This window comes from Mustelus asterias, chromosome 14 (genome assembly GCF_964213995.1).
Source record: "Mustelus asterias chromosome 14, sMusAst1.hap1.1, whole genome shotgun sequence".
NCBI lineage: Eukaryota > Metazoa > Chordata > Chondrichthyes > Carcharhiniformes > Triakidae > Mustelus > Mustelus asterias.
In genome coordinates, this window is record NC_135814.1 from 46327143 (window position 1) to 46344944 (window position 17802).

The following is a 17802-nucleotide window of genomic DNA, read 5'->3' on the forward strand; positions in this document are numbered from 1 at the left end:
CAAAATATATGATCCAGGTAGACTTCATAATACACTTTGGAGTTTCTGACCTGGATTATAACAGTACTTATCTTTTCCCGAGCTGTTTCTTAGTACTATTTTAAATAATTAACATGATAAATGATCAACATTCATGAAATGGAACCTCACAATGGAATTTTAGCAATGTAACTTAGTAACAGCCACTGCACTTTCACGATCTACCAGGACAGAAGCATTTTTGAAAAGCTCCAATAAGTTGCTTAAAGCATAATCCTAAATTCACACTTCTGTGGGTTATCAAATCATGCTTTTCAGGTGCTCCTTCATTGGTTAAACTACTTGGGCCTTTTAATTGTTAACTGGGCCTTTTAATGAAGATGTCATTACAATTATCGATTATTTTTGGCCAGAATGAGATCATTTTAGTGGACAGACAATTATAATATTTTGGAACCTAACTGTCTAAAAGAAAATGCAGCTACTTAGAAAAAAAGCTATTGGGGATGACTCATGATGTTTTGAATCTCAAAATGCTTGAATGTTCTCAAAATTTAAATATATCCAAATTATGGTACTCTCAAGTGTGGAAATTACTGGTTAGTTCAACTCATTTCCTGTGGAATTTTCAGAAATCCTCAAATGTCAGTAAAGCACTTTTAACTCCAAATAAAATGATTTAAAGTTCAATAATACATGCATGTTTCTGACATCTGGTGAAAGGTCATTGATGGTACCTTAAAGGATAGCTCCATGTTTTCTCCACCCCAGACTTCCAAGCCTGCATCGTAAGTACCCAGTTCATAAAAATATTTCTTGTCAATTGAAAATAATCCTCCTGCCATTATTGGACACCTAAATGAAAAATAGTTAGAGTTGAAGTATATTTTATTGACTTCTTATTTTTGGACAATACAAAATTTATAGAATGCTGAGTTGACAAAGCAACCATAGCTTCACCCGTAGAATATACAAACAAACATGAAACCAGTATGAGTGCATGATTCCAACATTACTTGCTCTTTAGGAAAACGTTTGATCAAAATTTGACTAGCATAAATTAATCTGTCACAGAAAAACCATAAAATAAGAACAAAACACTGCAGATGCTGGAGATGTGAAATAAAAACAGCAAGTGCTAGAAAAAATTCAGCAGGCATGGCAGTATTGGTGAAGAGAGAAGCAAAGCAGAGATAGTGTTTTGACTCAAATATGACTTTTTTTGGAACCAGAAAAGCTTAATAAGAAACATTGCTGGAGTAGGGAACAGAAACAAGGAGCTGGTCAAAGAACAGAACAGGGAACAATGGGAGGCTGGCATAGGAAGAATAATCACAAAGTGCCAAGCTGTGACCTATATCCTAGCTCAGCAAAGCTAGACAACAACTCACATTAGATGGCTAGCAAATAGGGTTTACAGGATTCATCAAATTATAATGCACTATAATCATAAAGTAGATCTTCATTTTTTTCACTCTGGCTTTATCAATTAGCTCAAATATGGAATTTTGAAGGGGCAATTTCATAAATGCTTTATGGGGAATTGCAAGGACAGACTTGTTAACAATTATTATCTTTAATAAGTTGTTACCTTATTGGGTCCATTTCTTTTAGATTATATTTTTTAATCATTTCATCAGGTATTGCCTTCCATTCAAAATTCATGGGCCAGGTAAATACTCCTCGGAGAAAACCACTCACTCCTACATAGCTAAATTAGACATAAAAATTTAAAATAAGCATTAACAAGCAAACACAGTTGAATAAAGAAATTCCTAGAAATCAAAAGACCCTTAAGCGTAAAATAACAAACTGTCATAAATACAGAAAAACTATTTTAGAAATACAAATCAGACTTTCAGAAACATTGTGAGACTACCAATGATCCTAGCAGAACACAAAAGCAAGAGCAGAATAAATATGTGTGGCTTTCAGCAAGGATTTTGGTCTTACATGCTTACAAAAGATGCTTTAAATCATTCTATTCTACTGAAAAGGTCAGCACTTTTATGATGATGTGGTATGTGGAAGCACGGTGCATGTCCAAGAACCAAATTTCTTGACTAACAGCTGTTCTTAGTCATCCTAAAGTTGCACACAATGAGTTGTACTGGATTTGTGCCAGTGCATCTATAGTTGCTGATTTTGAGGCCAGTTCAGATCCCTCCTAAGGGAGTGCATTCCATGCACCATGCATTCGATATCTGGTGGCAGTGCTGGTTCAGATCACATCCTACATTTTATGCTCTCCTCTATACCAGAAAATTCTTTCATTTGTTTCTTCAAACATAACAGGTTCCTTTCATTCTCTTGGAAACCTCTATCCAAACAACTGAAATATTTGTTTTGAAGTAGGATGGCACTTCTCGGGGGGGGGGATTCACCCATCCCGCTGCACCGGGAGACTTGAGCGGTGGCCAATTTGCCAGATTCGCGCTGGCTGCCTGGGCCTCTGTGCGTCTCCCAGCTAAAGTTTTATGGTGCCAACAAATCCATGCTGAAAATCAGTGTAACGGACATTAGCATGTGTTTACAAACCTTAACATCTAATTAGCGACTATAATCTCTGTCCCCACTAGCGTCTCCCCCGACTCTGGTGTGACGTCACGCTGGCGGGGATTACAACTGTTGTATAAAAGTCGGGACCTGGCATTGCACTGTTGAACAGGAGTAAAACTCCCCTGGAGTGCAGTGGAGGTTGGAGGCAGGGCCTAGAAAATTTTTGCTTGTTGTGGGGAGGTCCCTGGAGAGCTGTCCCCATGCCCAGGGATGTTCCACGTAATCTCTGTGGGGTGGGGTGGGGTCCTTTCCTGACTGCTGGTCAGGCTGCTGTCTCCCTGCTGTGTTAACAATGCCAATGGCAGGCAATTTAATCAGGTGATGCATGGCACCACACCATCCACAAGTGGGGGGGTACTGGTCCCAGTGAGGGGGGGGGGGTCGTGCTGAGGTAGTTGCAAGCAATGACACGTATCTATCAATCTCTCACTCTCTAACCCCCACCATGCAGAATAGATCTTGGTCTCATTGATTTAGAGCTGGCCATCATGGTGGTGGCTGAGAAGAAGGAGGCGGCTCAGGAGGTGGAGGGCATGGGGAGGCCACTCCAGGAGCAGACAGCGGCAGGCCCTCAGGAAGAAGGGCAAGGGGATGCCGGTGATGCCCATGAGGTGGGAGAGCAGCCTCCCGAAAAGGTGGCCAGGAGAAGGAGGATGTGGAAGCTTAGGCAGTACCAGACCAGAACATCATTCGAAGGGCTGTCGGAGGTTATGTGCCGTTGCTAGCTCCGCCTATCTGAGGACACAGTCTGGCACCTGTGTGAAGTGCTCACACATCTGGCACCTCAGGGGAGGGGCAGCCACCTGCTGCCAGTAGAAGTTAAAGTGATGGTGGCACTTAATTTCTATGCAATAGGATCGTTTCAGGCACCCAGTCGAATCTCTCAGGCCTCAGTCCATGGATGTGTTCGCCAGGTGACAGATGCCTTGTTCCCCCAAAATACTTCCATTTTGATGTTGGACAGGATCAGCAGGGGCCCGGGCTGCAGGCTTCGCTGCCCCATGTGCAGGGGGCAGTGGATAGGACACACATCGCCCTGCGGTCCCCTGAGGTGAGGGGCAACCATTTATCAACAGAAAAGGGGTTCCGCTCCCTCACTGTACAAATCATATGTGACCATCGGATGAACATCATGCAGGTCTGTGCCCACCACCCAGCGAGTGTCCATGACAGCTATGTGCTGAAGTGGTCGGACATCTCTGGGCTCTTTGACGACGAGCCCAGGGTGCCAGGATGGCTTGTGGGGGACATGGGCTACCCGCTGAGGTCATTGCTGATGATGCCAGTGCAGAGGCCCGAGACCAAGGCGGAGACCTGTTGTAACGAGGTCCACGCTGCCACTCGGTCTGTAGTAGAGCATTGCACAAGCCTGCTGAAAATGCGATTCCATTGCCTGGACCGCTCTGGAGGTGCTCTCCAGTATGACTCTGTGCGGGCTTCACGCATTATAATCATCTGCTGCACCCTGCATGACATAGCGCAACAGCGAGGAGACCAGCTGGAGGAGGAGAAGAAGAAGGATCGGCACCAGGCAGAAGTGGACAACTTGCCATATGTAGAGCCAGGGGATGGATTCATCAAATCAGTGAGCTGATTTCAGCCTCTTCAGTGGGATTAGGCCCTGCCCCCAGATTTTTTGCGTGATTCATGCTACTGCCCTCTGCAGTGTACAGAGTGTGGGAGAATCATTTTGAAATTCCCGCTCAAAAAAAAACAGTGTGATTTACTCCAGTTTTCACACAAATTCAACACTTGGAATATTTCTGGGAGAATTGCCCCCATCCCCCCTTTGTTGCAACTCCAACTGTAAGGCTTCCAAATTAACACCATAGACTTGCTGTATGAATTATAGATAAGGCTATCACTAATTAAATCACTGACCATCCACATTCTCCTTCTACACCCCAACACTATCTCCTTCTGTATCAATCACTGAAAAAAATCCATCTCCAATTCCATTGCAATTGCATTTTCAATTTACAAACTATCCAGCCTTGGCACTCTTCACCCATTCACCACAACATTTCAGCTACTACTGATTGACACAACCGCATCCTCACCTCCACCTTTGATGTCCTTGTCCCCAACAAAACAATTACTCGCTTTCACCCTGGACATTCCCCAGTACAGTCTTTATCTCTGTTCCCTGAAGCCTAAGAGACAGAAACTTGAAAGAATCTGGCGTACAACTGGTATAATCATCCATCACTGGCTGCACTACTTAACACTATCGGATCCTGCATTCATCTGCTAAAACTACTCAGTATTCCAGGATCATCTTGGAATGCAAAATTAACTCCAGCCTTTTTTCTCTATTGCAAACTATCTTCCTAACCTCTCTCCCTTGTCCCCCCAGCCTCACTTGCAACAATCTGCAAAGAGCTCATGGGCTTCTTTATCACAAGATCAACACAATTTGATCAGCTGTTTGCTTGGCCATCCCTTGCACTAGTCCACCTGCCAAAACTTCCTTTAATACGCCCCACGCCTAGCCTTGAATTTTTATCTTCTTCCAGTGTCTTTCCTATCTCCCCTCATGCCCTCTTTAAGCTCATTTTGTCCTATGTTCTGCTCACATGATCCTATTCCCACTAAGTTGCTGATCACCAAACTTCCCCTTCTGGCCCTATGTTTGTCAATGTAGTAAATGGTTCTCTTTTCAGATGTTGTCCCTCTCTCTTTTAAATCTGCCCTCATTGCCCCCTCTCAAAAAAAACTCTTGACCCCACTGTCAGTGAAAACTATTATCCCATCTTCAACCCCACTTTCCTCTTCAAAACCTTGGAACGCAGTGTCATCTCTAAATCCGTGCCCATCTTTTCCAGAATTCCATAGTTGAATCCCTCCAATTAGATTTCTGCCTTTGCCAGAAGTAGTGTGACTTACTAAATTCATAATTGACATTCTATCTGACTGTCAGATAGGTCAGAAAGGTAAACTTTCCCTCTCCATCATTTGATCAGCCTCCAGTCTTTGACACAGTTAACCACACCAAACTCCTCCAATACCTGTCTATTATTGTTCAGTTGGGTGGGACTGCTCTCACTTGGTTCCATTTTTTTCTTGTTAATCTGAGCCAGAGAGTCACTTGCAATAGCTTCTCTTTCTGCTCCAGCAAATTACCCCTTGTGTCCACAGGGATCCTTACTTGGCCTCTTTCTATTTCTCATCTACATGCTGCCCCTCGGTGACATCATCCAAAGGCACTGTTGATCAGCTTTACCTCACTACCATCTCTCTTGACTCCTCTACATTAGCTAAATATCACACTGTTTATCCAACATGTAGTACTGGATGAGCAGGAATTCCATCAAATTAAATATTGGGAAGACTGAAGCCATTGTTTTTGGTCCCTCCATCAAACTCCCTTCCCTAGCTGCTGACTCCATCCCTCTCCCTGGCAATGGTCTGAGATTAGGCCAGTTTGTTTGCAACCTTGGTGTTACATTTGATCTGAAGATAAACTTCTGACTTCATATTCCTGCCATCACGAAGACTGCCTAGTTCTACATCTACATACACCACCCAACTATGTCCTTGTCTCAGCTCATGTGCTACTGAAATTCTTATTCATGACTTATTAACCTCTGGATTTGACTATTTAAATGCACTCCTTGCTGTTCTCCCACATTCTACCCTCCATAAACCAGAAGTTATCTTAAACTCTGCTGCCCACATCTCAGCTAGCACTAAGTCTAGATCCCTGATCAATGACCTATCTTGGCTCCAGGTCATTTAAAATTCTCATCCTTGTTTTCAAATTCCTTCTTGGCCTTGCCTCTATCTATCTCTGGAATCTCCTCTCACAACCCTATGAAATATCTGCAAACCTTTAACACTGGCCTCTTGTGTAGTCCCAATTTTAATTGCTCTGGCATTGATAGATGTATCTTTGGCTGCTTAGGTCCCAAGTTCTGGAATTCCCTCTGTATACCTCTCCACTTCACTTTCCTCCTTTAAAACTGTAGTAATTCAGCCAAATGCCAGTTTCCCATCACCCTTTACTGTGCACCAAAGAGAAGGGCCATGTCTGCAGCTCACAGCTAGACAGTCTACACCTCAAGACTTACAACGCCGGTCCGGGTTGAGTAGCAGGTTTAAAAGTCTCCGCTGACAGCGAGCCTCTGCTCACTTAATAAGGAAGCTCGTACTCCACGGAGCCCACGGAGAGATCTATTGACAATCCCCCGTGGTCTTTGTGGCCATCATAACATCCCTCTCCCCTTAGATCCGTATCTCTCTCAGCGCCCCCTTGTAACAAGGTCCTTTCTGTTGCTTAGCAGTCGGTCTGAGGTTTATCAAAGGCGGGGCTGGGTTAGGTGGTATAAACCGAACAGGGGACCTTCATTTGCAGAAGGAGTATTACAGGGTTACCGATGCGGGTTCTTCAGGTTTCGTTTCAGCCCAGAGGCCCACTTGTTCAGCCTCCATCTCCGAGTCCATACTTTCACTACTTGGAGGGACTGACGCAGTCAGCTTTGAGCTGAGGGCTAACACTGGTAGCGACCATCTTCATGGCTGGCAGTGACACCTGCTCGGGCATGGACTCGGAGATGGTCCTAGTGTTTCTTTACCCTGGACTTTAACCTTGTAAGATACTGATCCAGTTTTCTCCATAACGATCCCACCTTTTAACAGGACTGTGCGATGCTTTCCCCCCTAGCATTTTACAATTTTACCAACACCAAATTCTAACTTCCTATCTCCCAATCTACAATTATTCTACCCAACATCACAACACATGGAACCCATAAAGGATCCTGCAAGTTCCACATGTACGTGCGCCCATGGCCTGCCAGGTCACCCCCATAGGTGTAGGGAGGCTGAAGGAGTGAATTTTTGATTTTCCTGGCACAGGTCACATCGCTTCACCTAATCTATGTCAGAGTCAAGATTGGGCCACCAGAGTTAACTCCTAGCCTGCATTTTCACTTTTGATATGCCTGGATAGCCAATATGTAGTTCCATTAATATTGGATATCGTCCTGGGGGTGGAACAATTACTCTTGGGATCCCCAAGGAATGATCCCGTCCTCAACACGAAGTTCATCATTCTTAATAGGGTAGGGTTTCATTTCTTCGGAGGGCCATCTTTGGAATCCACCATGTAGGATCATGTACCTTATTTCAGATAAAGTTGGATCTTTTTGGGTCCAGGTCTTAATCTGCCTTGCCGACACTGGCAAAGTCTCCAAAAAGTTCAGAGTAATCACAACCTCCTCCAATGCTGGTAAAGGAGTCAGGTTTGAGGGCAACGGGAGGTGTGTCAGCATTGGATATCTGGTTTCCAGGGTGGTGTTCTCCAAGATACTCATAGGTCGCCAATAACAAGGCCCAAGCGGAGGTGATAGGGGAGACCCAATAAGGCTTTATGGTGGGTAACTAGAAAGTAAGGTGCACCATAGTTGTACTGATGGAATCTTTTCACATCCAATCCAACCGCCAACCCTTCGTTCTCAATCTGAGAAAACCTTCCCTCCATGCCCAACAGGGTTTTAGGGACATAGGCAATGGGTTCTTCTGTCTTTCCACGATGTGAAAACACTGCCCAAATCCTATATGGGGAAGTGTTACAAGTCAATGGAAGTTATTTTTCGGGTCAAAATCGGCCAGTAGGTTAGATGACAGTAGCCGACATTTAACTTTACAAAAAGCCTCTGCCTGCAGTGCTTCCCAGGACCCTCTCTAATATTTTTATAGCAGGGCATGCAGGGGGGCGGGGGGGGGGGGGGGGGGGGGGGGGGGGCGCGCGCGTGGGGACAGCATGGAAGCCAAGATTGGGCTAAATTTTCCATAAACGTTTACTAATCCCAGGAAGGGTTTCAATTCCAGGTGTTCCTTGGGGTTGGTGCTTCCTTGATGGCCTTTATCTTATCCTCTACTGGACCTACCCCATGCCATCTACTCAGTAGTCTAAATAGGTTACTTCAGCCGCTTGGAAATCGTATTTCTCTCTCTTCAAGCGAATTCCTGCTCTGGAAAATCTCTGCAAGAATTCTTCTAAGTTGGCCAGATGTTCCTTTTCCAAAGCCCCGATGGCCGAGATGTAATCTAAATATATTATGTTGGTCAGCCCATGAAGGATGTTCTCCATAATTCTTTGGAAAATGGGACACGCTGGTGAGACCCCAAAGGGCAAGTGAGTATACTTATAGAGTCCCTTATGTGTGTTGATTGTCACATATTTCCAGGACGACTCATTCAGTTTAGGCGTGGCTCATGTCCAACTTGGAGAATGTCTTGCCGTCTATTAACTTAGGGTTCAAATCTTTGATTTGGGGCATGGGGTACCTATCGAATTTGGAAACCCGATTGAGCGTTAGTTTATAGTCCCTACAAAGACGAACTGATTTGTTGGGCTCGAGAACAGGGACTACAGCTATGGCCCATTCTGCAAATTGCAACGGCATTATATCCAAGCTTTCGAGGTGCCCTAGTTCAGTTTGCACCTTCTCCAGCATGGAGTAAAGGGTCTGGTCTGGCTCTGAAATACCTAGGTGTAGCGTTGGGGTCAACCCAGATCTTAGCCTTGGCTCCTTTTATTTTCCCAAGCCCCCCTGAAAAATTCCAGGGTACCTAATAATAACTTTGTACAGTGCCCCCACACCAAGCCTGAAGATGTCCAACCAGTTCAGCCGAATCTGCTGGAGTCAATCTCTCCCCATCAGGGTTGGTCAGTGCCCCCATACAATGAGTGGGAGATGAGCTGATTGCTGCCTATAGGTTATTGGGGCCATTGTGGTGCCTTTTATTCGTAAAGGTCCTCCCGTATAGATGGCTAGTCTGGCCTTCATATTTTCCAAACTCAGGAGTTGGATGCCCAACTGGAGGTGCTTGTGGTTTGTTCTTCGATAATGGAAACTGCAGCTCCTGTGTCCACCTCCATCTTCAATGGATGGCCATTTACTAATAATTACACCATTATTGGGGCAACCTTCATTGTTACAGTACAATTCTGTTGTAATGTCCCCGTCTCTGGAAGAGGGAATACCTGCATGATAGGCTCAAATACTGGACTCGACTTTTTCACTAGGCAGCATGTGTTTTGCTTGTTTCTGAAATGTTGCCATGGCTGTGTCCTTTGACAGTGCAATGTGGTCAGAAGTGGGGATGTTCGTCGATGATTGCACAATGTTCAGCACCATTCGCGACCCCTCACTGAAGCAGCCCATGTTCAAATGCAACAAGATCTGGACAATATCCAGACTTGGGCTGATAGGTGGCAAGTAACATTTGCGCCACACAAATGCCAGGCAATGACCATCACCAATAAGAGACACTCTAACCACCATCCCGTGACATTCAATGGTGTAACCATCACTGAATCCCCCACTGTCAACATCCTTGGGGTTACCATTGACCAGAAACTCAACTGGACTCACCACATAAACACAGTGGCTACAAGAGCAGGTCAGAGGCTAGGAATGCTGCGGCGGATAACTCATCTCCTGACACCCCAAAGCCTATCCACCATCTACAAGGCACAAGTCAGGAGTGCGATGGAATACTCCCCACTTGCCTGGATGGGTGCAGCTCCAACAACACTCAAGAAGCTTGACACCATCCAGGACAAAGCAGTCCACTTGATTGGCACCACTTCCACAAACATGCAAACCCTCCACGACTGACACTCAGTAGCAGCAGTGTGTACTATCTACAAAATGCACTGCAGCAATTCACCAAGGATCTTTAGACAGCACCTTTCAAACCCACGACCACTTCCATCTAGAAGGACAAGGGCAGCAGATAAATGGGAACACCACCACCTGCAAGTTTCCCTCCAAACCACCCACCATCCTGACTTGGAAATATATCGCTATTCCTTTGCAGTCGCTGGGTCAAAATCCTGGAATTCCTTCCCTAAAGGCATTGTGGGTCAACCCACAGAACATGGACTGCAGCGATTCAAGAAGGCAACTCACCACCACCTTCTCAAGAGCAAATAGGGATGGGCAATAAATGCTGGCCAGCCAGCGATGTCCGTGTCCCATGAATGAATAAAAAATAATAACCCATCATCTAGCAAGTGCACCTTTCTGGAGTATGTTCTCTAAAACTTATAGGGTTGTCACTAACTGTCCTTTTCTTGACTGTCTGGTGGTGTCGTTAGGATTCCTATATTGAAGGGAGCTCTTTAACATCTGATTTACACGAGCCTTCTCCATGGAGGACTGATTACATGAGTTCCCTGGAGGATATTGCTATCTGATGCTCCCTGTAGTTCCTGGGTCATTTTTTCTGCATTCTCAAGTGATAAGGCTATTTCAATGACATTTTTAAATCTAAACTGGATTCTGCCAATAGCTTTTTTGGGTGGTTAAGTTATTGATGCTGCATACCAATCTGACTCAAAGAACAATACAGCACAGGAACAGGCCCTTTGGCCCTCTAAGCCCGTGCCGCTCCCTGGTCCAAACTAGACCATTCTTTTGTATCCCTCCATTCCCACTCCATTCATATGGCTGTCTAGATAAGTCTTAGACGTTCCCAGTGTGTCCGCCTCCACCACCTTGCCTGGCAGCGCATTCCAGGCCCCCACCACCCTCTGTGTAAAATATGTCCTTCTGATATCTGTGTTAAACCTCCCCCCCTTCACCTTGAACCTATGACCCCTCGTGAACGTCACCACCGACCTGGGGAAAAGCTTCCCACCGCTCACCCTATCTACGCCTTTCATAATTTTATACACCTCTATTAAGTCTCCCCATATCCTCCGTCTTTCCAGGGAGAACAACCCCAGTTTACCCAATCTCTCCTCATAACTAAGCCCCTCCATACCAGGCAACATCCTGGTAAACCTCCTCTGTACTCTCTCCAAAGCCTCCACGTCCTTCTGGTAGTGTGGCGACCTGAACTGGACGCAGTATTCCAAATGCGGCCGAACCAACGTTCTATACATCTGCAACATCAGACCCCAACTTTTATACTCTATGCCCCGTCCTATAAAGGCAAGCATGCCATATGCCTTCTTCACCACCTTCTCCACCTGTGACGTCACCTTCAAGGATCTGTGGACTGGCACACCCAGGTCCCTCTGCGTATCTACACCCTTTATGGTTCTGCCATTTATCGTATAGCTCCTCCCTACATTATTTATACCAAAATGCATCACTTCGCATTTATCAGGATTGAACTCCATCTGCCATTTCTTTGCCCAAATTTCCAGCCTATCTATATCCTTCTGTAGCTTCTGACAATGCTCCTCACTATCTGCAAGTCCTGCCAATTTTGTGTCGTCCGCAAACTTACTGATCGCCCCAGTTACACCTTCTTCCAGATCGTTTATATAAATCACAAACAGCAGAGGTCCCAATACAGAGCCCTGCGGAACACCACTAGTCACAGGCCTCCAGCCGGAAAAAGACCCTTCCACTACCACCCTCTGTCTTCTGTGACCAAGCCAGTTCTCCACCCATCTAGCCACCTCCCCCTTTATCCCATGAGATCCAACCTTTTTCACCAGCCTACCATGAGGGACTTTGTCAAACGCTTTACTAAAGTCCATATAGATGACATCCACGGCCCTTCCCTCGTCAACCATTAACTTGTCTTAACTTGTCTATATCCTTTTGCAACCTCTCTACATTTTCCTCACAGCTTACTTTCCCACTGAACTTTGTATAGTTACCAAACCTGGATATGTAACACTCTCTTCCCTCATCTAGGTCGTTAATACAGATCATAAATGGCTGAGGCCTATGCACTGATTCTTGTAGTACCCCACTAGTTAAGCCTGACCCATTTATCCTGTCTCTCTGGGCAGAATTTTACAAGATTTTTTCTAAGTGTCCAGCTGGTCTGAAAATGGGACAGTTCTAGATCCATTTTTTGGGCGAGTTTTCAGGCCCAATCTTATGCACTCTGTCTCTGAAATTTTGGACTAGTCAGTTTTTGGCCAGAGAGGCTGTGGGCTGGGCTCAACTTGCCAGACAGCCTGTAGAGGGAGGTATTGCGCATGTGCAGACCTCTGATGCTGCACATTTGCATTAACAGTGGCAGGGACCTGACAAAGAGAGAGCTGATGTGGAGATGCCGGCGTTGGACTGGGGTAAACACAGTAAGAAGTTTAACAACACCAGGTTAAAGTCCAACAGGTTTATTTGGTAGCAAAAGCCACACAAGCTTTCGGAGCTCTAAGCCCCTTCTTCAGGTGAGTGGGAATTCTGTTCACAAACAGAGCTTATGAAGACACAGACTCAATTTACATGAATAATGGTTGGAATGCGAATACTTACAGCTAATCAAGTCGTTCAGAAACAAAACAATGTGAGTGGAGAGAGCATCAAGACAGGCTAAAAAGATGTGTATTGTCTCCAGACAAGACCCAGAGTTTCACTGGCTGTCTTGTCTGGAGACAATACACATCTTTTTTGCCTGTCTTGATGCTCTCTCCACTCACATTGTTTTGTTTCTGAACGACTTGATTAGCTGTAAGTATTCGCATTCCAACCATTATTCATGTAAATTGAGTCTGTGTCTTTATAAGCTCTGTTTGTGAACAGAATTCCCACTCACCTGAAGGAGGGGCTTAGAGCTCCGAAAGCTTGTGTGGCTTTTGCTACCAAATAAACCTGTTGGACTTTAACCTGGTGTTGTTAAACTTCTTAAAGAGAGAGCTGTCAGGCACCTGCAACTACAGGCAGCTTCAAGCATCACCCCCCCGCGCAATCGCAGGGGCCCATGGCCCGAGAGGCAGCCCCTGCCGATCCCCCCACTGCCCAAACTGATTGCGGACCTCCTCCCTCCCCCACCAATCACGGACCCCCTCCTTCCCCCACCAATTGCGGACCCCTTCCCTCCCCTACCGATCTTGGCCCCGCCATCCTCTCCCACTGATCGCATGCAGAGTGGCAGCAGGCCCCTCCCCCACAGGCTCTGCCCCATTGGCCCCAATCACCCACAGCCCTCACATCCTGACACTGCCCCTCATAGGCCCTGCCCCCACTGGCCCCGTCCCTGGTTGACATTGCCCAGGTGCCCAGTGGGCATTGCCCAGGTGTCAGACTGCATTGCCAAGGTGCCAGGCTGGCACTGCCAATCTGGCACTGCGGAAGTGGCACCCCTGCCTTGTACTCTGCCTCCCCAGGGGAACTCAATGGCCTCCAGTTCCACCGGCAAGGCCAACATGACTGTTCCCTGTTCATAGGGAGCAGGTGTTATCCTCGATGGGGAGAACCTTTCCCGACGAGGCCATAAAGGCAAGCAAGCCCGGATGATTGCGCGCCGGGCTTGCTAAACACATTGAAATTAACATCTATATAAATTTCAATAAATTAACCAGCCTTGCGCCCATTTCCGGTGAGAGGCTGACTGTGCCGGAAATCCGGATGTCATAAAATCGCACCGGTCACGAAAACCATTCGTGCTAGCCGCTTTATATCCGATTTTATGGCATTTTCCCGCCGCAAAACAGGCGTAAAGCGGCGGTAAAATTCCACCCTCTGTCTTCTGTCAATTATGATGTGGAGATGCCGGCGTTGGACTGGGGTAAACACAGTAAGAAGTTTAACAACACCAGGTTAAAGTCCAACAGGTTTATTTGGTAGCAAAAGCCACACAAGCTTTCGAGGCTCTGAGCCCCTTCTTCAGGTGAGTGGGAATTCTGTTCACAAACAGAACTTATAAGACACAGACTCAATTTACATGAATAATGGTTGGAATGCGAATACTTACAACTAATCCAGTCTTTAAGAAACAAATGTTTCTTAAAGACTGGATTAGTTGTAAGTATTCGCATTCCAACCATTATTCATGTAAATTGAGTCTGTGTCTTATAAGTTCTGTTTGTGAACAGAATTCCCACTCACCTGAAGAAGGGGCTCAGAGCCTCGAAAGCTTGTGTGGCTTTTGCTACCAAATAAACCTGTTGGACTTTAACCTGGTGTTGTTAAACTTCTTATTCTGTCAATTAACCAATCTTCAATTCCATAAACCCTATTTTTTTGTAATACCACGTGCGGCACTTTGTCAAATACTGTTTGAAAATCGAAACACATTACATTTACTGGTTCCCATTATGCTACCCTGCTACCTTCTCTAAGCACTCTGTTACCATACCCATAATAGATTTTATCATTTTGCCCACTATTGAAATTGGGCTAACTGGTCTACTGTTCCTTGTTTTTTTCTCTCCCTCCCTTTTGCATAATGGCATTTTGATTGTTACCTTCCAATTCATTGGGGCTATTCTAGGATCTACGGAATTCTAAAAGGTCATAACTACTGAAACCAGTATCCACACTCATCTAATTCTGGCCACTTGTGCATCCCTAATTTTAATCCCTCCATTATTAGTAGTAATGTTTTCAGTTGCCTGGGTCCTAAACTCAGAAATTCCCTTCCTTGCCTACCACATCTCACTCTCCTCTTTCAAAATCTCTATAAAACCAACCTCTTTCCCTGGCTTATCACCTTCTCTGGCTCGGTGTTAAATTTTGTCAAGTGCCTTGGAATGTTTTACAATATTAAAGACAATTTATAATGGCAAATTGTTGCGAAAGATATTGTTTCTTATGTAATAATGTACATCTGTATTTTCCAGTTTTGGAAACAAATACTGGCAAGAAGTATATGGACCTTAGTTGAAACAAAAAGAACTCTTGTAAAATGATGAGCGTCATCGAAAATATAAACATACGCCCATTTCTACCAAACTGATACTATTTCACATCCCATCTGGCATCACAGCTATGATTAAACCATGCCCATTTTGATCAAATCAAGGTTGAAGAAAAGTTAGGAATGAGGTTCAGTCATACAAATACTTTGTTGTGCAAACTGAACGTAGAAAATTTATTTTGAACATTCCTGGTCAGCAGATGTAACTTCAGTAGCCCCATTTATGCATTTATCCAGGGTCTCAGCTGATATTCTGTCAAAGCTACAGTGGTCAATGTGAGGCCACCTGTGGAAATTCCCAGTGGAATAAGTAATAAAAGTTAGACATCCAAACCAAGCTAAAGTAACAGCGTAATGATCCAGATTTGTGCCAAACAGAATTACATAATTGTACCTCATATCCTCATCACTAATAACTTCAATCACAGGGCAAGCTACTTTTGTTCGTTTTAAATGGATCGTTTCCAAGAGTGGCTCCAGCCAGCCAACATTGCATTCAACATGGGAGTCCAAAAACGTTAGCACATCACCTAGAAATGAAAAGGAATGTATTAACTCCATTCTTGGTTAAATTACTTCAGCACTCACAATATTTTCAAGTCTTGCTAATGGATAAGTGATTCTGGAAAAATCAACTCAAAAACATTTTTTTCACGCAGTGCTGAGCACATCAGTCAGTGAACATGAGAGAAACTGGAGCTGTAAAAACATCAACCTTCAAACAGACAATGGCTGAGAAATTCTTCAGAATTTTCCTCAGTCTGCTGAAAATACAAAAAGGATCCATCAACAGCTCAAAAAATAATTGTAGTGTAATATTCAAAAAGCTTATCCACAATTTTAATATAGCTGTTAATTTTGCACAAACTGCCTGACATGCTGTATATTTCAAGCAGTTTTTGTTTCTACAATAAAGCTATATTATAATGAAATGAAACAAAACTATCAGTGTACGTTCTGCTACAATATTAGAAATATTCTATCTTTGATCATTTCAAAAATGTAGGGACGATTCTCCAAAAAAAATTCTAAATGCCGAATTCACGTAAAAACTGGAATAACTTTCACTGGCATTTGTAACGGGATTTTCAAAATGAATCTCCCACACTCTGAACACTGCAGAGTGCCCTAGCGCGATACACGTTGAAAATCTGTGGGCAGGGCCTATTCCTGCTGGAGAGGCTGGCAGCATACTGCCCATGCACTGATCTGTCAGCGCCAAGACTGGCGCATGCGTACTGGCCTCTTACTGCCGGCATCCCAAATGCTGGCCAGTCCTGTGACCCCGCATCGCTGACCACGCGATCTTCCCTACCTAGATCGCTGGCCTCCTGGATATCTACGGCCCAGCTCAGATGTCCCCCCACCCTCGGCAGTCTTGATTCCCCCCACCACCCCCTCCTCTCCCTGCATTCCTGATCCCCCACCACTCACCTCCCCCCCAGCGCAGCACACCACCCCCCCCCACCCAGATGGCCAGCCCTGATCACACCCTCCCCTCCCTTTGCCACTCATCCCAATGCAAAGTGGCAGCAGGACCCTCCACCCCCACCGATCCTCCCCAATAGGCCCTGCCCTCTTGGCACTGTCCGATGCCCGGTGGGCAAAGTGTCCCTTGGGCATTGCCACTTTTCACCTTGGGCAGTGATAGGGGCCAGGCCGGCAATGCTCAGGGGGCAAACCCCCTTACCCCCGACCTCCTGGGGGGCTTCCATGGTCTCTTCACTCCAGCGGGATCAGGCCGCCACTTCCCCGTTAGTGGGGAGCGGTTGTAAACCTTGCTGGAGTGAACCACTCCTGGCAGGGGGAGAGCCGCTTGCGGGTCCGGGACTGAAGTTTCCGGGCCCACTAATGGGAATTAAAATCAAAATTTTAATATTTAAATCAGCTCCATGCCGATTTCTGATGCAGAGCTGACGACTCCAGAAAACATGGGAGTTGGAGATGTGCGGAGGCTGTGGTACCCAACAGGGAGCCCGCTAAACGGTCTCTGCTGATGTCTCCCGGCCTGTTGTGCTGCGAGAGCAATGTAGCGGGCTGGGAGAATCGCCCCTGTATTTTTTTCTCTCATTTAGATATTCTCCCATTTCAATGTGGGAAATGTCCGCCTGGCCAGAATTATTAGACAACCTACACTCCTAAAACTACCTGGACCAGACTCAGTGGTTTAACTTCTTGATCTGATATAGTTACCAAGACTGGAGCGAATAAAGAAAGTTGTAAAGTCAGAGATATTCTGCATTTTTATTCAACCAAGGCACAAAAGAAGAAACATTTGTACATAATTCTTCAGGATATTAATGAATTGGATAAAATTCACAAAAGGACAAACAATACTGTGCCAATGACGGAAAACTGACTGATGGCCAAATAGCCTGTTAATTAGGTTGGAAAAAGTTGGTGCTTGAAATTTCAACCGCTGTTTGTTGGCATAAGCCTGAGGGATATCATTATGGCATTATTACTGCTTGACTGCTTTCATAACCTGCCATTATCACAGTAGGGGAACCGCAAGTTCACAGGTTAACTGACAGCTCCAAGAAGTTATTCAGGGATTAGTTGTCTTTGACGCAGACTATGAATACAAATGTTTGTTTTAAAATCAGGGTTCAAGTATTCGAAGGGATCTAAATGTATTAACAGACT

General features: G+C 45.2%; 1 protein-coding gene across 1 annotated transcript in view; it reads right to left on the bottom strand.

The window, feature by feature from the left end:
• The window catches only part of galnt5 (polypeptide N-acetylgalactosaminyltransferase 5), a 62046-nt gene that overhangs the window by 19621 nt on the left and 24623 nt on the right, over nt 1–17802 (bottom strand). Inside the window, exons 5-7 of the mRNA XM_078228329.1 lie at nt 15551–15686; nt 1571–1690; nt 717–834 (exon numbers count right to left, since the gene is read on the bottom strand). Coding sequence (XP_078084455.1) covers nt 717–834; nt 1571–1690; nt 15551–15686 — 374 coding nt within the window. The remainder of the gene's footprint in view (nt 1–716; nt 835–1570; nt 1691–15550; nt 15687–17802) is intronic.